This window comes from Oncorhynchus nerka, linkage group LG20 (genome assembly GCF_034236695.1).
Source record: "Oncorhynchus nerka isolate Pitt River linkage group LG20, Oner_Uvic_2.0, whole genome shotgun sequence".
In the NCBI taxonomy this organism is placed as follows: Eukaryota; Metazoa; Chordata; class Actinopteri; order Salmoniformes; family Salmonidae; genus Oncorhynchus; species Oncorhynchus nerka.
This window is the reverse complement of record NC_088415.1, coordinates 7,020,184-7,041,868: the sequence shown is the minus strand read 5'-3', so window position 1 is coordinate 7,041,868 and position 21,685 is coordinate 7,020,184. Positions and strand designations below refer to the sequence as shown.

General features: G+C 42.8%; 1 protein-coding gene across 1 annotated transcript; it reads left to right on the top strand.

Moving 5' to 3' along the window:
* Positions 1–638: 638 nt before the first annotated feature.
* On the top strand, positions 639–18,354 carry amigo1 (adhesion molecule with Ig-like domain 1). The gene is made up of 4 exons (XM_029649548.2): positions 639–1,379; positions 6,487–6,669; positions 14,446–14,934; positions 15,213–18,354. Exons 1-4 carry the CDS (start codon positions 891–893, stop codon positions 15,618–15,620), a joined length of 1,569 nt encoding a protein of 522 aa, XP_029505408.2. The 5' UTR covers positions 639–890; the 3' UTR covers positions 15,621–18,354.
* Positions 18,355–21,685: the final 3,331 nt, after the last annotated feature.

Genomic DNA, 21,685 nt, shown 5'->3' with positions numbered 1-21,685 from the left:
CAAAACGTTTTTCCTCCCCCTTGTTTCGGGTAAAAAAGCTGAGGGATTGGGGCTGGAGAAATGGAACCACTCTCAAACGGATAGACAGCGCTACGTATACAAGGACTGACCATCCATGATATCAACACTATAGTTTCAACCATGTTTTTAGACTATACAGTGTTTTGTTTACATTTGTTTTGTTTACAAACATTGGAGTGAAAAAAAGCTTATATTTTAGGTTCTGATGGGGCGTATGACAGTTGAACTAAGCTCACGAGACATAAGTTATATTCTTCAAGAATCAATGGGTACATTTAATTCATTCAGAAGCAAAGAATGGATGAAGCAACTGCAGATTGCCCCTTTAAAGGCAACTGACGTTGAAAATGATGATAATGTCATTTTTAGTGTAATAGCTGTTTGAAAAGACCACCTGAGATTTCAGCCTGTTTTGGTGGGATGGAGATTTGACCTGCCTGGCAGTAAATTAGTTAATAGACCAATACAAAATAGTGTTACACACCTCTCTGCCCATAACAGCTAATTCCCCGTTTTCTTCTCCAGACAGTCCTAATAAAATTCTAGTTTGAGAAATTGCTCTTTGCTAAGAAGCTATTTTTGTTTATTTTTCACACCATTTGAATTGAAAACAATCACAGTAAGGTCCTTAATTGTTACCCAGAAATGATTATATGTTAATATTATATGGCTCTATTGGACCTTTAAAATGTGAATGCATTGATACAGCCGTCTCTGTTTACAACAACAATAGTTGGTTTGCTTTTCTTTCAGACCTCAATTAAGCAATGCCAGGGATTCCACCAGCTGCTGCTCCATGCTGTGTAGGAAGAGAACCATAATACAGGAAGTTCTGCTCCTTAAATAACAACAACACACCAACAACTAGCATGTTGCCTCCACACAGAGCAGACGCCCTGCCAGAGCCCTCTCCATCTGCCTCTGCCTCTCCCTCTCCCTCTCCCTCTCCCTCTCCCAGCCTGAGGAGGGTCCAGGTTCAATGGGCCTTGTACCTCTCCCTGGCCCTCCTCTGGTACCCGTCTGGGGCAGTAGCCTCAACCCTCAACTGCCACAAGACCTGCATCTGTGCCAGTAACATCGTGAGCTGTTCCAAGATGAACCTGACCATGGTGCCCACTGGCCTGCCTCTCTACACGGCCGTCCTGGACCTCAGCTACAACGACGTCTCCCGGCTGAGGGCTGAGTGGACCACGGTGAAACTCATCAAACTCCACAACCTCCTACTCAGTCACAACGGCCTTCACTTCCTCTCCTCCGAGGCCTTTGTCTACGTCAAACACCTGCGCTACCTGGACCTGTCCTCCAACGACCTGCGACAGCTGGACGAGTTCATCTTCGAACCGTTGGGGCAGCTGGAGGTGAGAGAGAGAGAGAGAGAGAGATAACCTCCTAACCTTCTGCCAAATATATGATCATAATTAGAGACACATATTTCCCTCAGATTACACAGACCAACAAAGAATTTCGAACACAAATCACATTCTGACAAACTTCCATATCTGTTAGGTGAAATACAGCAATGTACAATCCCAGCAGCAAAATGTGTGACTTGCTTCCACAACAAAAGGTCAACCAGTGAGTCAGAAACACCAATGTAATATAACCTATATTTATCCCCCCCGCCCCCCCCCCCCCCCTGTCATTCTTACATTCTACTATTAGCACATTGTCACACCACTGTACATCTCTTATGTAGCATTTTAAACTGCTAATAGAAAAAAGTATAATTTATTATTTTTAACGTTGCTATTCTCTTGGAACTATTTGTGTGTATAATGTTTACTGTTAATGTTGTTGTCTTTGTTTTTGTTTTTTCGTTGCTTTTCTTTTTTGCTTCACTTGCTTTGGCAATGTTTCCCCATGTTTCCCATGTTTCCCATGTTTCCCATGTTTCCCATGTTTCCCAGGTTTCCCATGTTTCCCAGGTTTCCCATGTTTCCCAGGTTTCCCAGGTTTCCCAGGTTTCCCATGTTTCCCATGTTTCCCAGGTTTCCCATGTTTCCCATGTTTCCCAGGTTTCCCATGTTTCCCATGTTTCCCAGGTTTCCCAGGTTTCCCATGTTTCCCATGTTTCCCATGTTTCCCAGGTTTCCCATGTTTCCCATGTTTCCCAGGTTTCCCATGTTTCCCATGTTTCCCAGGTTTCCCAGGTTTCCCAGGTTTCCCATGTTTCCCAGGTTTCCCAGGTTTCCCAGGTTTCCCATGCCAATAAAGCCGTTTGAATTGAGAGACAGAGAGAGAAGGAGAAACAGAGAGAGAGAGAGCGACAGACAGACTGACTGAGACGAGACAGTGAAAGAAAGATAGAGAGTCAGACAGAGAGAGAGAGAGACAGAGACGGGGAGACAACAGACAATGAGAGAGAAGATAGACAGAGAGGAATAGAGAGACAAAGAGAGGTAGATAGAGAGAGAGACAAAGAGAGGTAGATAGAGAGAGAGACAAAGAGAGGTAGATAGAGAGAGAGACAAAGAGAGGTAGATAGTGTGAGAGATAGAGAGAGATAGAGTGTGAGAGAGATAGAGAGAGAAAGAGAGAGAGATAGAGAGACAGAGAGAGAGAGAGAGAGAGAGAGATAGAGAGAGCGCGATAAAGAGACAGAGAGAGAGAGAGAGAGAGAGAGAGATAGTTGTTTTTACAATTCTGACTTTTACAAACAGTAGTTTGGACACGTTACTCATTCAAGGATTCTACATTGTAGAATAATAGTGAAGACATCAAAACTATGAAATAACACATATGGAATCATGTGGTAACCAAAAAAGTGTTAAACAAATCCAAATATATTTTATTCTTGAGATTCTTTAAAATAGCCACCCTTTGCCTTCATGACAGCATTGCACACTCTTGACACTCTCAGCCAGTTTCATGAGGTAGTCACCTGGAATGCATTTAAATTAACAGGTGTGCCTTGTTAAAAGTTCATTTGTGTAAGTTATTTCCTTCTTAATGCGTTTGAGCCAATCAGTTGTGTTGTGACAAGGTAGAGGTGGTATACAGATGACAGCCCTATTTGGTAAAAAACCAAAGTCAATTTTATGGCAAGAACAGCTCAAATAAACAAAGAGAAACGACAGTCTGTCATTACTTTAAGACATGAAGGTCAGTCAATGCAGAGAATTTCATGAACTTTTAACATTTCTTCAAGCTCAGTCACAAAAATGATCAAGCGCTCATGAGGACAGCCACAGGAAAGGAAGACCCAGAGTTACCTCTGCTGCAGAAGATAAATTATAATTGTTGTAAATAAATCACTACTAAAGGACACCAATAATAAGAAGAGATTTGCTTGGGTCAAGAAACACTCTGAAGAGTTCAACTTTGAGATTTTTGGTTGTAAGACGCAGAGTAGGTAAATGGATGATCTCCAGATGTGTGGTTCCCACCGTGAAGCATGGTGGAGGAGGTGTGATGTCTCTGTCAGACACAGAGTAGGTAAATGGATGATCTCCAGATGTGTGGTTCCCACCGTGAAGCATGGTGGAGGAGGTGTGATGTCTCTGTCAGACACAGAGTAGGCAAATGGATGATCTCCAGATGTGTGGTTCCCACCGTGAAGCATGGAGGAGGAGGTGTGATGTCTCTGTCAGACACAGAGTAGGTAAATGGATGTGTGGTTCCCACCGTGAAGCATGGTGGAGGAAGTGTGATGTCTCTGTCAGACACAGAGTAGGTAAATGGATGATCTCCAGATGTGTGGTTCCCACCGTGAAGCATGGTGGAGGAGGTGTGATGTCTGTCAGACGCAGAGTAGGTAAATGGATGATCTCCAGATGTGTGGTTCCCACCGTGAAGCATGGTGGAGGAGGTGTGATGTCTCTGTCAGACACAGAGTAGGTAAATGGATGATCTCCAGATGTGTGGTTCCCACCGTGAAGCATGGAGGAGGAGGTGTGATGTCTCTGTCAGACACAGAGTAGGTAAATGGATGATCTCCAGATGTGTGGTTCCCACCGTGAAGCATGGTGGAGGAGGTGTGATTTCTCTGTCAGACACAGAGTAGGCAAATGGATGATCTCCAGATGTGTGGTTCCCACCGTGAAGCATGGAGGAGGAGGTGTGATGTCTCTGTCAGACACAGAGTAGGTAAATGGATGTGTGGTTCCCACCGTGAAGCATGGTGGAGGAGGTGTGATGTCTCTGTCAGACACAGAGTAGGTAAATGGATGATCTCCAGATGTGTGGTTCCCACCGTGAAGCATGGTGGAGGAGGTGTGATGTCTCTGTCAGACGCAGAGTAGGTAAATGGATGATCTCCAGATGTGTGGTTCCCACCGTGAAGCATGGTGGAGGAGGTGTGATGTCTCTGTCAGACACAGAGTAGGTAAATGGATGATCTCCAGATGTGTGGTTTCCACTGTGAAGCATGGAGGAGGAGGTGTGATGTCTCTGTCAGACACAGAGTAGGTAAATGGATGTGTGGTTCCCACCGTGAAGCATGGTGGAGGAGGTGTGATGTCTCTGTCAGACACAGAGTAGGTAAATGGTTGATCTCCAGATGTGTGGTTCCCACTGTGAAGCATGGTGGAGGAGGTGTGATGTCTCTGTCAGACACAGAGTAGGCAAATGGATGATCTCCAGATGTGTGGAGGAGGAGGTGTGATGTCTCTGTCAGACACAGAGTTAAATGGATGTGTGGTTCCCACCGTGAAGCATGGAGGAGGAGGTGTGATGTCTCTGTCAGACACAGAGTAGGTAAATGGATGTGTGGTTCCCACCGTGAAGCATGGTGGAGGAGGTGTGATGTCTCTGTCAGACACAGAGTAGGTAAATGGATGATCTCCAGATGTGTGGTTCCCACTGTGAAGCATGGAGGAGGAGGTGTGATGTCTCTGTCAGACACAGAGTAGGTAAATGGATGGTGGTTCCCACCGTGAAGCATGGTGGAGGAGGTGTGATGTCTCTGTCAGACACAGAGTAGGTAAATGGTTGATCTCCAGATGTGTGGTTCCCACTGTGAAGCATGGTGGAGGAGGTGTGATGTCTCTGTCAGACACAGAGTAGGCAAATGATGTGTGGTTCCCACCGTGAAGCTGGAGATGAGGTGTGAGATGTGTGGTAAATGGATGATCTCCAGATGTGTGGTTCCCACCGTGAAGCATGGTGGAGGAGGTGTGATGTCTCTGTCAGACACAGAGTAGGTAAATGGATGATCTCCAGATGTGTGGTTCCCACCGTGAAGCATGGTGGAGGAGGTGTGATTTCTCTGTCAGACACAGAGTAGGCAAATGGATGATCTCCAGATGTGTGGTTCCCACCGTGAAGCATGGAGGAGGAGGTGTGATGTCTCTGTCAGACACAGAGTAGGTAAATGGATGATCTCCAGATGTGGTTCCCACCGTGAAGCATGGTGGAGGAGGTGTGATGTCTCTGTCAGACACAGAGTAGGTAAATGGATGATCTCCAGATGTGTGGTTCCCACCGTGAAGCATGGTGGAGGAGTCTCTGTCAGACACAGAGTAGGTAAATGGATGATCTCCAGATGTGTGGTCCCACCGTGAAGCATGTCAGACACAGAGTAGGTAAATGGATGATCTCCAGATGTGTGGTTCCCACCGTGAAGCATGGAGGAGGAGGTGTGATGTCTGTCAGACACAGAGTAGGTAAATGGATGTGTGGTTCCCACCGTGAAGCATGGTGGAGGAGGTGTGATGTCTCTGTCAGACACAGAGTAGGTAAATGGATGATCTCCAGATGTGTGGTTCCCACCATGAAGCATGGAGGAGGAGGTGTGATGTCTCTGTCAGACACAGAGTAGGTAAATGGATGATCTCCAGATGTGTGGTTCCCACCGTGAAGCATGGTGGAGGAGGTGTGATGGTGTGGGGGCGCTTTGCTGGTGTCACTGTGATTTAGTTAGAATTCAAGGCACCAGCATGGCTAAAACAACATTATGCAGCGATACGCCATCTCATCTGGTTTGCGTTTAGTGGGACTATCATTTGTTTTTCAACAGGACAATGACCCAAAACACACATCCAGGCTGTGTAATGGCTATTTGACCAAGGAGAGTGATGGAGTGCTGCATCAGATGACCTGGCCTCCACAATCACCCGACCTCAACCCAGTTGAAATGGTTAGGGATGAGTTGGACCACAGAGGAAAGGAAAAGCAGCCAACAAGTGCTCAGCATATGTGGGAACTCCTTCAAGACTGTTGGAAAACCATTCCACATGAAGCTGGTTGAAATAATGCCAAGAGTGTGCAAAGCTATCATCAAGGCAAAGGGTGGCTACTTGATTTGTTTAACACTTTTTTGGTTACTACGTGATTCCGTATGTTATTTCATAGTTGTGGTGTCTTCACTATTATTCTACGATGTAGATAATAGTAAAAAGAAAGAAAAACCCTTGAATGAGTAGGTGCGTCCAAACTTTTTGACTGGTACTGTAGTACCAGCTGAATTATTTGATAAAATGTACAATTTCCATAATGACAAAATCCATATTTCCATATTATTTGCAGGTGCTGTTGCTGTACAACAACCGTATATCTCAGATTGACCGCTCAGCCTTCCAGGGTCTCCACAGCCTGCAGAAACTCTACCTGTCCCAGAACATGATCTCACGCTTCCCCCTGGAACTGGTCAAGGACAAGACCCGCCTGGAGAAACTCAGCCTGATGGACATCTCCTCCAACAGGATCAAGGTTCATACATCTATATTAAATAATAATGTGAAGTGTAAGTGGGTCTTTCTATAAACTAAGGTGAGGATTTCCTACACTAGACAACTTGTTACAGCTGTTTGTAATTCATTGCTAATAATCTGCCAATTTTTGTCATGTCATTACATTAAGATATAAGTTGGGAGCATAGCTATATTCAATACAATTCACAAATTGATTTAAAACCTGTGTTTAACACTTTCTCATGGTTGGTGTCTTGACGGATTTGTCCAAAATCGTGGGACATTAAAACCTAACTTTCTGTCCTTGCATTTATGTAAGTATAATCAGCATTAATCAGTTAAATTAGACATTGAATCCTGGATCTATCTGTCTGACAGTTTTTTTTGTACAGAGATCTCAGAAATGCAGTGTAACTACTTAACATTTCATGTCTCATGTGAACAGGTGAACAGAGTTTTTTCATGGGCACACAAATCCCCCAAAACGTATGTGATTGCAAAATCGAATGCTTCTAACCAAAAATGTCACCTTAACCGTGAAATTTAAAACCTTAAATCGATACTGTTATTTACCCAGTTCTTCAATCATTTATATATAATATTTGTTGGTGTTGAGCGTGTTTAATAATGCCGTGATATTTTCACCACATCAACATCTGATCCAGGAAGGAATTCTCTGAATGACAGTCAAGTGACAAACCATTTCCACTACAACCCACATGCTGAGGGGGGGAAAAAGGTGTTTCAGAATGTTGGTGTCTCATTCCTTTCACCGGTGAAGACAGTTGTGACTGTATTCACATTGGATCTAATATTTCCAACAAATTGAGGTGGATCATCTGTTGTTGTCTGCTTGATTTACAGCAGGGTCTTGTGAGGTTTAACAGAGAAAGCATTAAGGTAATGAGCTCATGTTTTCATATGTTATATGTTTCATTTAGACACAGAGTCTACTGTGCGTAATTGTGCAGGATATATTATCGCGCAACACCAAACCCTATTCTTATTTATTATTCTAAGTATAATGACAACAAATTACATATCCTAGTGAATTTATACACAATATGATCTGGTAATGAAATGACAAATACATCTGGGTTCCATGTTACACCTGCAATTTAAAACAATTCCAAGGGGCTTGAAGTAGTCTATTTACACAAAGGCAGGGTCTAATCCTGAATGCTGATTGGTTAAAAGCGCATTCCCAGTCGGTGTCTATTCCACAAGTTACCACCGGCTAAATCTATGAAGTTTAAAATGCCAATTTATTCTGTTCCATCTGACTGCGTAATCCACTGTCTCATCAGCCCAGCCAGGCAATTTATAACCTTGATCTCCACTATAAAAAGGATCTAGACATTATCTCACATTTCATTTAGACTAACATTTAGTTTTCAACAGCGGAGATTTGTATAAACATGTCTGTCTCTCCGACATTTGAAACATTGTTTCTGTATTCAAATTCTCCAGCTGTCCCATAGTAATGAACTTGTCGGGAGTCGGGACGAGACAGACAGGCAGACAGTTTTACTCAGCCGGTAGTAATCATGAATCAGCAGGCATTATTTTTATGGATACATACAAAAAAATGTCAATTGAAAAAAAGGTAAAATGAAACGAAGTGCAGCTAGTTTGCAGTCTTTCCAGCTTCAGTTTGAAGTGATTGTGTTTTCTGTGTTGTTGGCCAGCTCCTCTGAACAACAGTGTCCTGAGGAGAGAGCACATTTTCTATGCCAGGTTAAATCACACCTTATTAGCTCATTGTTATGGATGTATCCAAATAAATGTCACTAGAAAACAGCTTAAACAAATGAAGCTACTGTTGTTATTGTCTGCACTGTTTGATGTGACTGTAAGTTAGCCGTAATTGGCTAGCTAGCAAGCAAGGGATAAGAATGTTGCCAGCCAGTATGGCAAAGGAATATTTAAAACGAACGACTGGGTCCATATAGATACAGAACAAAACGACTGAACGACTGGGTCGCATCTCTGGCAACCGAACCAATAGAACGAACGACCAGCCGGCTTGGGTACCAACCCTAGATTTGTTTCGGGACTATATATTGTGGAAGGATGAAATAGTATGAATAAATTCACCAAAATAACGTTCTAATGGAAATGGCTTTCACAAAAACCTTCTCTATTAAATGTTAACTACAAAGTAGCCTGCAGTATGTCTACCTGGCAGAATGATATCATGATTATTTGCCTCAATCCATTTGTTTAGCTAACTCTCATCTCATGTGAAGACTTTCTCATATGCTATCTCCCGTTGGTTCTCTTTCTTTCATTGTCTAGCAGCCGTTAAAGACATTATCCCCGTAACCATTATCCCAGTAACCATTATCCTAGTAACCATTATCCCCGTAACCATTATCCATGTAACCATTATCCATTTAGCCATTATCCCTGTATCCATTATCCCTGTAACCATTATCCATGTAACCATTATCATAGTAACTATTATCCTAGTAACCATTATCCCCGTAACCATTGTCCCCGTAACCATTATCCCCATAGCCATTATCCATGTACCCATTATCCTTGTGCCCATTATCCTCGTAACCATTATCCCCGTAACCATTCTCCCCATAACCATTATCCGCATAACCATTATCCCAGTAACCATTATCCCAGTCACCATTATCCTGTAACCATTACCCTTGTAACCATTACCTTAGTAACCAATGATTGTTGTGGCATCTTTAATTTCACCTCTTTCAAAATTTCTAACTGATATTTCTATCTCTGTCCATGAAACCGCCCCTCAGGTGTGAGGCCCATTTTAGAAAGGTGTTTTCCCGCTAATTGCATTTTTGGAACATTTGCATAAAGTCTTTACCGCGGTGCCCTGAAATGTGATGAACATTTTAAACTAAACATTCAGATCTGTTCCATCAGCTTGATCAATTGGTAAGGTACAGCATATACCGCCACAGGTTAATGGTTACGAGGATAATGGTTACCGTGCTTCTACACCTGCATTGCTTGCTTTGGGGTTTTAGGGGTTTTAGGCTGATGTACGAAAGGCTATATAAATAATTTAGATTTGATTTGCACTATACTACTTTGATACTCATGGTGGGGATTAAGAAGTGAGTATACGCAATGCCCGCTGAAGACATGGGGCGGCAGGGGAGTAGTGGTTAGACCGTTGGACGAGTAACTCAAAAGTTGCACGTTTTGAATCCCCGAACTGACAAGGTACAAATCTGTCGTTCTGCCCCTGAACACGGCAGTTAACCCACTGTTCCTAGGCCATCATTGAAAATAAGAATTTGTTCTTAACCTTTTGTGACTAGGGGGTAGTATTTTCATTTTTGGAAAAATAACGTATCCCGTAGTAAACGGGATATTTTGTCAGGACAAGATGGACTTGCCTACTTAAATAAAGGTAAACATAAAAGTAGGTGCATGTGCACTTGATTTAATGGGTAACTACACAAAATATATACCGATATGTTCTTTGATAATTTTAGGTCGTTCTAAGTGTGTCACTGTTTCTCATAGACTTTCACTCAAGGAGCATTTCCTTGACCGGGTGGGCCATTTTGGACATTTTTGGCAAAGTCACTTCTCCAGGAACTGCTAGGAGGGGCAGAGGGGTTGCTGAGGACTATTTCTGTCTCTAATAAAGCCCCTTTGCAGGGAAAAACTCATTCTGATTGGCTGGGCCTGGCTCCCTAGTGGGTGGACCTGGCTCCCAAGTGGTATGCCCTCCCAGGCCCGCCCATGGCGGCGCCCCTGCCCAGTCATGTGGGCCTAATGCATTTATTTAAATTGACTGATTTCCCTCTATGAACTGTAACTCAGTAAAATCTTTGGAATTGTTTCTTGTTGCGTTTCTTTTTTTTGTTCAGTTTATATTAGGTTCTAAGTGCTTAAAATGTCCCTACAGGTCCTTGCATTTGACTTGCTAATGTCTGTATGAACCTAAACTTAAAGGATGTACAGGGCCTTCAGAAAATATCCCTACCCGTTGACTTATTCCACATTTTGTTGTGTTGTGAATTCAAAATGGATTAAATAGATTTGTTTTCTCACCCATCTACCTACACACAATACCCCATAATGACAAAGTGAAAACATTTTTTTAGAAATATTTGCAAATTTATTGAAAATGAAATATAGAAATATCTAATTTACATAGGTATTCACACCCCTGAATCAACACTTTCTAGAAGCACATTTGACAGTGATTACAGCTGTGAGTGTTTCTGGGTAATTCTCTAAGAGCTTTCCACACCTGGATTGTGCAATATTTGCCCACTATTCTTTTCAAAATTCTTGAAACTCTGTCAAATTGGTTCATTGCTAGACAACCATTTTCAGGTCTTGCCATAGGTTTTCAAGCAGATTTAAGTCAAAACTGTAACTCGGCCACTCAGGAACATTCGTTGTCTTCCTGGTAAGCAACTCCAGTGTAGATATGGCCTTCTGTTTTAAGTTATTGTCCTCCTGAAAAGTGAATTCATCTGAGCAGACTGAACCAGGTTTTCCTCTAGGATTTTTCCTGCTTATCTCCATTCCATTTATTTTTTATCCTGAAAAACTCCCCAGTCTTTAGTGATTACAAGCATACCCTTAACATGATGCAGCCAACATTGTGCTAGAAAATATGGAGAGTGGTACTCAGCAATGTGTTGTGTTGGACATGCCCCAAACATAACACTTTGTATTCAAGACAAAAAGTGAATTGCTTTCTCACATTTTTGCAGTATTACTTTAGTTCCTTGCTGCAAACAGGATGCATGTTTTGGAATATTTTTATTCTGTACAGGCCTCCTTCTTTTCACTCGGTCATTTAGGTTAGTATTGTGGAGTAACTACAATGTTGTTGATCCATCCTCAGTTTTCTCCTCTATCACAGCCATTAAACTCTGTAACTGTTTTAAAGTCACCACTGACCTCATGATGAAATCCCTTCTTCTCTGGCAACTGAGTTAGGAAGGACGCCTGTATGTTTGTAGTGACTGGGTGTGTTAATACACCATCCAAAGTGTAATTAATAACTTTACCATGCTCAAAGGGATATTTAGTATTTGCTTTTTATATTGTTACCCATCTACCAATAGGTGCCCTTCTTTGCGAGGCATTGGAAAACCTAGGTCTTTGTGGTTGAATCTGTGTTTAAAATTCAGTGCTCAACTGAGGCACCTTAACAGATAATTGTATGTGTGTATAATCCTAGGCCAATGTTTTTGTATAGGTGGAGTTATGTGCCAATTTGCATATTAAATTCCTCTAAGTACATACAGTGCCTTGCAAAAGTATTGGGCCCCCTTGAACTTTGCTACCTTTTGCCACATTTCAGGCTTCAAACATAAAGATATAAAACTGTATTTTTTTGTGAAGAATCAACAACAAGTGGGACACAATCATGAAGTGGAAGGACCTTTATTGGATATTTCAAACTTTTTTAACAAATCCAAAACTGAAAAATTGGGCGTGCAAAATTATTCAGCCCCCTTAAGTTAATACTTTGTAGCGCCATCTTTTGCTGCGATTACAGCTGTAAGTCGCTTGGGGTATGTCTCTATCAGTTTTGCACATCGAGAGACTGAAATGTTTTCCCAGTCCTCCTTGCAAAACAGCTCGAGCTCAGTGAGGTTGGATGGAGAGCATTTGTGAACAGCAGTTTTCAGTTCTTTCCATAGATTCTCGATTGGATTCAGGTCTGGACTTTGACTTGGCCATTCTAACACCTGGATATGTTTATTTTTTAACCATTCCATTGTAGATTTTGCTTTATGTTTTGGATCATTGTCTTGTTGGAAGACAAATCTCCGTCCCAGTCTCAGGTCTTTTGCAGACTCCATCAGGTTTTCTTCCAGAATGGTCCTGTATTTGGCTCCATCCATCTTCCCATCAATTTTAACCATCTTCCCTGTCCCTGCTGAAGAAAAGCAGGCCCAAACCATGATGCTGCCACCACCATGTTTGACAGTGGGGATAGGGTGTTCAGGGTGATGAGCTGTGTTGCTTTTACGCCAAACATCACGTTTTGCATTGTTGCCAGAAAATTCAATTTTGGTTTCATCTGACCAGAGCACCTTCTTCCACATGTTTGATGTGTCTCCCAGGTGGCTTGTGGCGAACTTTAAACGACACTTTTTATGGATATCTTTAAGAAATGGCTTTCTTCTTGCCACTTTTCCATAAAGGTCAGATTTGTGCAATATACGACTGATTGTTGTCCTATGGACAGAGTCTCCCACCTCAGCTGTAGATCTCTGCAGTTCACCCAGAGTGATCATGGGCCTCTTGGCTGCATCTCTGATCAGTCTTCTCCTTGTATGAGCTGAAAGTTTAGAGGGACGGCCAGGTCTTGGTAGATTTGCAGTGGTCTGATACTCCTTCCATTTCAATATTATCGCTTGCACAGTGCTCCTTGGGATGTTTAAAGCTTGGGGAATCTTTTTGTATCCAAATCCGGCTTTAAACTTCTTCACAACAGTATCTCGGACCTGCCTGGTGTGTTCCTTGTTCTTCATGATGCTCTCTGCGCTTTTAACGGACCTCTGAGACTATCACAGTGCAGGTGCATTTATACGGAGACTTGATTACACACAGGTGGATTGTATTTATCATCATTAGTCATTTAAGTCAACATTAGATCATTCAGAGATCCTCACTGAACTTCTGGAGAGAGTTTGCTGCACTGAAAGTAAAGGGGCTGAATAATTTTGCACGCCAGATTTTTCAGTTTTTGATTTGTTAAAAAAGTTTGAAATATCTAATAAATGTCGTTCCACTTCATGATTGTGTCCCACTTGTTGTTGATTCTTCACAAAAAAAAATACAGTTTTATATCTTTATGTTTGAAGCCTGAAATGTGGCAAAAGGTCGCAAAGTTCAAGGGGGCCGAATACTTTCGCAAGGCACTGTATGTGGAACTGCATTATTTTTGGTTTCAAACCATTTTGAAAATTTGATCCCAATGTCACACATTTGGCCCCATTATTTATAGAAAGACCCATGTGCATAGCATCTTTTACCTGTATTTTTTGCACAATTTAATCTAATGTTTAGTGACGGTGCATCATATAATGTTTTTACATTGTAAGTGGTGTTTTTATCAATTACTTTGTATGTTCATTGAGTTTTTATATGTTATTGCTTCAAAATTAATTTACTCATTGAGGACATAAACATTTTAATCTAATATAGGTTCCACCCATTGAGGAGCTGCAGGTGCTGCCTGCTAGAGAGAACAGTCTATTCAAGATGTTGGGGAACATGCTGCCTCCTAGAGAGAACAGTCTATTCAAGATGTTGGGGAACATGCTGCCTCCTAGAGAGAACAGTCTATTCAAGATGTTGGGGAACATGCTGCCTCCTAGAGAGAACAGTCTATTCAAGATGTTGGGGAACATGCTGCAGTCTATTCAAGATGTTGGGGAACATGCTGCCTCCTAGAGAGAACAGTCTATTCAAGATGTTGGGGAACATGCTGCCTCCTAGACAGTCTATTCAAGATGTTGGGGAACATGCTGCCTCCTAGAGAGAACAGTCTAATCAAGATGTTGGGGAACATGCTGCCTCCTAGAGAGAACAGTCTATTCAAGATGTTGGGGAACATGCTGCCTCCTAGAGAGAACAGTCTATTCAAGATGTTGGGGAACATGCTGCCTCCTAGAGAGAACAGTCTATTCAAGATGTTGGGGAACATGCTGCCTCCTAGAGAGAACAGTCTATTCAAGATGTTGGGGAACATGCTGCCTGCTAGAGTAATTGTTTCTCATAATGTCTGTGTTATTATTATGATTGTTTCTCATAATGTCTGTGTTATTAGGTCCCCCCCATCGAGGAGCTGCAGGTGCTGCCTGCCTGGATAAAGAACGGCCTCTACTTCCACAACAACCCTCTGGTCTGTGACTGTAGCCTATATAGTCTCCTGGCCCACTGGCACATCCGCCGGCTCAACTCAGCCCTGGACTTTAAAGATGAGTACAGCTGCTATCTCCCCGGGTCCCAGAAAAGCAGGGTGGGGGTCTTCGACCTGAACAGAGACTACATGAACTGTAGTACGTTCTACGAGGCGGACGAGGAAGCTTGGCTGGAACAGACGCTGATCTTGCGCTGTGATACTAAACACAGAGATCTGTCTAAGACCTGGGTGATGCCTGGCGATGTAGTGGTGATGGAAGGCCTTAACCAGACAGCCAAGGTGCTTCCTGACGGTAGTCTCCAGATCGGCCCGGTGAAGTCGGAGGACTCGGGGACGTACACATGCTACGCTGTGAGCGAAGCCCTCAACGAGACGCTCTACGTGCTGCTCAAGGTATGTTGGATACTGTTTCATAATGTATACGTGTTGTGTGTTGTAATGTCCAATGATCCTGTGACATCTTAATTTCCCCTTGGGGGATAATTCAGCTCAAACCAATTCAATTCAATTCAGCTCAAACCAATTCAATTCAGCTCAAACCAATTCAATTCAGCTCAAACCAATTCAATTCTGCTCAAACCAATTCAATTCACTCTGGATTAGTGAAAAATGACAAAAAATGTAAATAACAATTCAATTCAAATTAACTCCATTCCTATCGATTCCCAAAGGTGCATAACTTCACGGAGAACGGCAACGGCGAATCCCTGAACACGGCCTACACCACCCTGGTGGGCTGCCTGACCAGCGTGGTCCTAGTGCTCATCTACCTGTACCTGACCCCCTGCCGATGCTTCTGCTGCCCCAAGAAGAACCACGAGGACTCCATCCACTCCTCCATGCTCAGCGCCACACCCAGCCATGAGGACCTGGTCAACAACACTGACCCAAGGCACGTGGCCTTCATCGACCCCAAGGAGCTGGGACAGGGGCTGAACGGGAAGGTGAACCCCAACGATGGGGAGGGGGACCAGGGAGAGATGGATGAGGAGGGAGGGTTACTGGGGAAGGGAAGGAGGAAGAAGTCTGTGGCTGAGTCTATTAGTTCTGTCTTCTCTGACACCCCCATAGTGGTCTGAGATGGTACGGACCGTCGATATGGGATGTACACCGTGACATGATTGGATGGATCAGGGATGTACGTGGTGTGATTGGATGAAACTGTGACTACTTCCTTGGACAGAAAGCCAATCACAGTTCACTAAATCGACCAATCAGAAGCTTCAGGGGAGTGTCAAACACATTGCCTTGGTATTAACAAGGACAACTGACAATAAACAGGACCTTTCCCCAGCATTTGATCTGTAGCACTTAAAATATACATACTGTGAAAGCCTGACAGAGGAGTCCCACTGGGCACACACTGGTTGAATCAACGTTGTTTACGCGTCATTTCAATGAAATGACTTTGAACCAATGTGGACTAGACGTGGAATTGACGTCTGTGCCCAGTGGAGTGTAAGAGGACACTATTCCTTCCTGTGGCACAGTAACGGTGGATATCATGTTGGACGGTAGCAGTACTCAGGAAGACATTGATTGGTGGAGGACAGAAAATATGAGATTGTGAGCCATTTTAAACATTGAGATGAAAAAAAGATTGAGATGAATAAAGTTTGGAAAAGAACATAGTTCGTACATATATATATATATATATATATAGTCAAGTCATGAGCATGAACCTTGTAGACTGACTCATATTTCTATTTACTAATAGGAGTAGACTAGCGTGAGTCTTCTGTAGACTTTAATACATACAGAACGTACATACGGTAGCTATACACATAGAAATAGAATGACTTTATATTACTTCCTGGCATGGGTACATTCATTATGGCCACCGGGCCACCCATCACAGAACAATGACTTGGATGGGAATGTCTGTTCTAATAATTATATTTCTATGCATATACCTCTCCACCCCCACAGACAGACAGACAGGCCAGATACAACAACATGGTCACCAGATTCAGAGTTGGCCAGACACAACAACATGGACACCAGATTCAGAGTTGGCCAAACAACAACATGGACACCAGATTCAGAGTTGGCCAGATACAACAACATGGTCACCAGATTCAGAGTTGGCCAAACACAACAACATGGTCACCAGATTCAGAGTTGGCCAGATACAACAACATGGATACCAGATTCAGAGTTGGCCAAACAACAACATGGACACCAGATTCAGAGTTGGACAAACAACAACATGGATACCAGATTCAGAGTTGACCAAACACAACAACATGGACACCAGATTCAGTGTTGGCCAAACAACAACATGGATACCAGATTCAGAGTTGGCCAAACACAACAACATGGTCACCAGATTCAGTGTTGGCCAAACACAACAACATGGTCACCAGATTCAGAGTTGGACAAACAACAACATGGTCACCAGATTCAGAGTTGGACAAACAACAACATGGACACCAGATTCAGAGTTGGCCAAACACAACAACATAGTCACCAGATTCAGAGTTGGCCAAACAACAACATGGACACCAGATTCAGAGTTGGCCAAACAACAACATGGATACCAGATTCAGAGTTGGACAAACAACAACAACATGGATACCAGATTCAGAGTTGGCCAGATACAACAACATGGATACCAGATTCAGAGTTGGCCAAACAACAACATGGACACCAGATTCAGAGTTGGCCAAACAACAACATGGTCACCAGATTCAGAGTTGGACAAACAACAACATGGTCACCAGATTCAGAGTTGGACAAACAACAACATGGACACCAGATTCAGAGTTGGCCAAACACAACAACATGGTCACCAGATTCAGAGTTGGCCAAACACAACAACATGGTCACCAGATTCAGAGTTGGCCAAACAACAACATGGACACCAGATTCAGAGTTGGCCAGATACAACAACATGGTCACCAGATTCAGAGTTGGACAAACAACAACATGGTCACCAGATTCAGAGTTGGCCAAACAACAACATGGTTACCAGATTCAGAGTTGGCCAAACAACAACATGGACACCAGATTCAGAGTTGGACAAACAACAACATGGATACCAGATTCAGAGTTGGACAAACAACAACATGGACACCAGATTCAGAGTTGGCCAGATTTGGTCAAATACAACAACATGGTCACCAGATTCAGAGTTGGCCAAACAACAACATGGACACCAGATTCAGAGTTGGCCAGATACAACAACATGGTCACCAGATTCAGAGTTGGCCAGATACAACAACATGGACACCAGATTCAGAGTTGGCCAAACAACAACATGGACACCAGATTCAGAGTTGGACAAACAACAACATGGTCACCAGATTCAGAGTTGGCCAGATACAACAACATGGTCACCAGATTCAGAGTTGGACAAACAACAACATGGTCACCAGATCCAGAGTTAGACAAACAACAACATGGTCACCAGATCCAGAGTTGGACAAACAACAACATGGTCACCAGATTCAGAGTTGGCCAAACAACAACATGGACACCAGATCCAGAGTTGACCAAACATAGTAACAAATGTAAATTGTGCTACAGCGGATTGAATCGAGCCGTTAGGTACCTCTCTGGTCATGAATAGTCAGAACCAGTGATTCATACTGAAGAAGAACAGCCATGTTATAAACAAACATCACACTACAGCCCAGAGACCAGACTGAGTGGGCCTGTGAGTGGGAACCAGGAAATGTAGCTTATAACATGAGTGTGACTTATTTTACACTCTCAAGTAGGCAGACTGCTAGGTCAGATTATTTATTTAGTCATAATGAGATAGCAATAGAGCGGAATAGCATAATAAAACTTCATTGTGGTTCACCTTTATTGTTGTTCGCTTGATGCTTGATTCAGTTATTTGTACAGTAGGTGAATGAGGAAGACTTCCCCTTTGTTAAGCCATGCATTCCTATTTCCTACCTGTTTTAGGAAGCCAGTCACTAAGAGATGAGCTATTATACAATAGTGTAATGGAACTACTGTTTTATCATGGATTCATAATCGTAGATAAAAGAAAATATATACTTTCAAAGACTTGCACACTGAAAAAAAGAGACATATTGAGGTCTGTATACTGCACCATACGACCTGCTTCTACCAGGTGGTGTCGTTCTTCGTGGTAATGTTCCCTGTCATAGTGAATGCACTGTATAGTAGGTGAACACAGCCAGTCATTAGGACAGCTCATTAGAGAACCACCTGTCTCCACCTGCTAGCCCAGGTTCATGAATATACATCATCATGCTGTAGCTAGCATGCTATGTGCCATGAATATTCATCATCATGCTGTAGCTAGCACGCTATGTCCCATTAATACACATCATCATGCTGTAGCTAGCACGCTATGTCCCATTAATATACATCATCATGCTGTAGCTAGCATGCTATGTCCCATGAATATTCATCATCATGCTGTAGCTAGCATGCTATGTCCCATGAATATACATCATCATGATGTAGCTAGCCCGCTATGTCCCATGAATATTCATCATCATGATGTAGCTAGCATGCTATGTCCCATGAATATTCATCATCATGCTGTAGCTAGCATGCTATGTCCCATGAATATACATCATCATGATGTAGCTAGCCCGCTATGTCTCATGAATATTCATCATCATCAAATCAAAATCAAATCAAATTGATTTATATAGCCCTTCGTACATCAGCTGATATCTCAAAGTGCTGTACAGAAACCCAGCCTAAAACCCCAAACAGCAAGCAATGCAAGTGTAGAAGCACGGTGGCTAGGAAAAACTCCCTAGAAAGGCCAAAACCTAGGAAGAAACCTAGAGAGGAACCAGGCTATGTGGGGTGGCCAGTCCTCTTCTGGCTGTGCCGGGTGGAGATTATAACAGAACATGGCCAAGATGTTCAAATGTTCATAAATGACCAGCATGGTCGAATAATAATAAGGCAGAACAGTTGAAACTGGAGCAGCAGCACAGTCAGGTGGAAGTTGAAACTGGAACAGCAGCATGGCCAGGTGGACTGGGGACAGCAAGGAGTCATCATGTCAGGTAGTCCTGGGGCATGGTCCTAGGGCTCAGGTCAGTTGAAACTGGAACAGCAGCATGGCCAGGTGGACTGGGGACAGCAAGGAGTCATCATGGCAGGTGGTCCTGGGGCATGGTCCTAGGGCTCAGGTCCTCCGAGAGAGAGAAAGAAAGAGAGAAGGAGAGAATTAGAGAACGCACACTTAGATTCACACAGGACACCGAATAGGACAGGAGAAGTACTCCAGATATAACAAACTGACCCCAGCCCCCCGACACATAAACTACTGCAGCATAAATACTGGAGGCTGAGACAGGAGGGGTCAGGAGACACTGTGGCCCCATCCGAGGATGTGGCCCCATCATGATGTAGCTAGCATGCTATGTCCCATTAATATACATCATCATGCTGTAGCTAGCATGCTATGTCCCATTAATATACATCATCATGCTGTAGCTAGCATGCTATGTCCCATTAATATACATCATCATGCTGTAGCTAGCATGCTATGTGCCATGAATATTCATCATCATGCTGTAGCTAGCATGATATGTCCCATTAATATACATCACCATGATGTAGCTAGCATGCTATGTCCCATTAATATACATCACCATGATGTAGCTAGCATGCTATGTCCCATTAATATACATCACCATGCTGTAGCTAGCATGCTATGTCCCATGAATATACATCACCATGATGTAGCTAGCATGCTATGTCCCATAAATATACATCACCATGATGTAGCTAGCATGCTATGTCCCATTAATATACATCACCATGCTGTAGCTAGCATACTATGTCCCAGACTGACAGGAAAGAGATGGGTTATGTTGAAAAGGAAGAAACGTTTTGAAACAGAGTGAAACGAGGATGTACTACCAGAATATGTCCAATAAGAACACCCATTTTTAATTCCCTGTTACAGAAGCTTTGACTACAGTGTGCCCCACTGAACACGGCCCTGTGCTCTGTAATGCCGGGGAAAACACAGAGTTGTTCATTAGTGTTGTTCTGTCTGAGCTGATTCAGGTAACACATCTCTTCCTCAGTACGTTATTGGCTCTTGTCTTCAAATTCAATTCATAAATGCAAATTGTATGCAGGGCCTTTTCAAGAGCTGCTGGCTGTTTGAGCCCAAATTAACCAGGTTTTCAAGTAGACGAGGCCGTTCACCCACCGTCCATGTCTTGGCGAATCAAAACGGTGTCATTACATTATCGTGAGCGTCTTTGTCATGACAACGACAGGGCTACTGACGTCTGAATGCTAATTACATCGTTTGATAAGGCTTCCCTCTGCCTCACTGTGTGGGTGCGTGTGCGTGCATGTACGTGTTTGTGTGTGTCTCCCTGTATGTGTGCAGACACATTTTTTTCCCAGCGTGTTCTCCTATGCCACCACACCAACACAAGTCCATTATATCAAATCAAATCAAATTCTATTGGTCACATACAGGTGATTAGCAGATGTATTTGCGGGTGTAGTGAAATGCTTGTGCTTCTAGCTCTGACAGTAATATCTAACAAGGAATATCGAACAAATTACACAAAATACACACAATACACACAAATCTAAGTAGGAATTAATTAAGACTATACACATATGGACGAGCAATGTCAGGGTGGAACGGACTAAGATACAGTAGATTAGTATAGAATACAGGATATACATATGAGATGAGTAATGTAAGATATGTAAACATTATTAAGTGAATGAGATACTGTAGAATAGTATAGAAAACAGTATATACACATGAGATGAGTAATGCCAGATATGTTAACATTATTAAGTGAATGAGATACTGTAGAATAGTATAGAAAACAGTATATACACATGAGATGAGTAATGCCAGATATGTAAACATTATTAAAGTGACTAGTGTTCCATTCCTTAAAGTGGACAGTGATTCCTAGTCTATGCCTATAGGCAGCAGCCTCTAATGTCCTAGTGGTGGCTGTTTAACAGTCTGATGGCCTTGAGATAGAAGCTGTTTTTCAGTCTCTCGGTCCCAGCTTTGATGCACCTGTACTGACCTCGCCTTCTGGATGATAGCAGGTTGAACAGGAAGTGCCTCGGGTGGTTGATGTCCTTGATGATCTTTTTGGCCGTTCTGTGACATCGGGTGGTGTAGGTGTCCTGGAGGTGTTATGCAGGT

Coding starts and splice junctions, on each gene's coding strand:
- amigo1 (XM_029649548.2), top strand. CDS start 891: ATGTTGCCTCCACACAGAGCAGACGCCCTGCCAGAGCCCTCTCCATCT. Junction 1,380..6,486: donor AACCGTTGGGGCAGCTGGAG/GTGAGAGAGAGA, acceptor TATTATTTGCAG/GTGCTGTTGCTGTACAACAA. Junction 14,935..15,212: donor CGCTCTACGTGCTGCTCAAG/GTATGTTGGATA, acceptor CGATTCCCAAAG/GTGCATAACTTCACGGAGAA.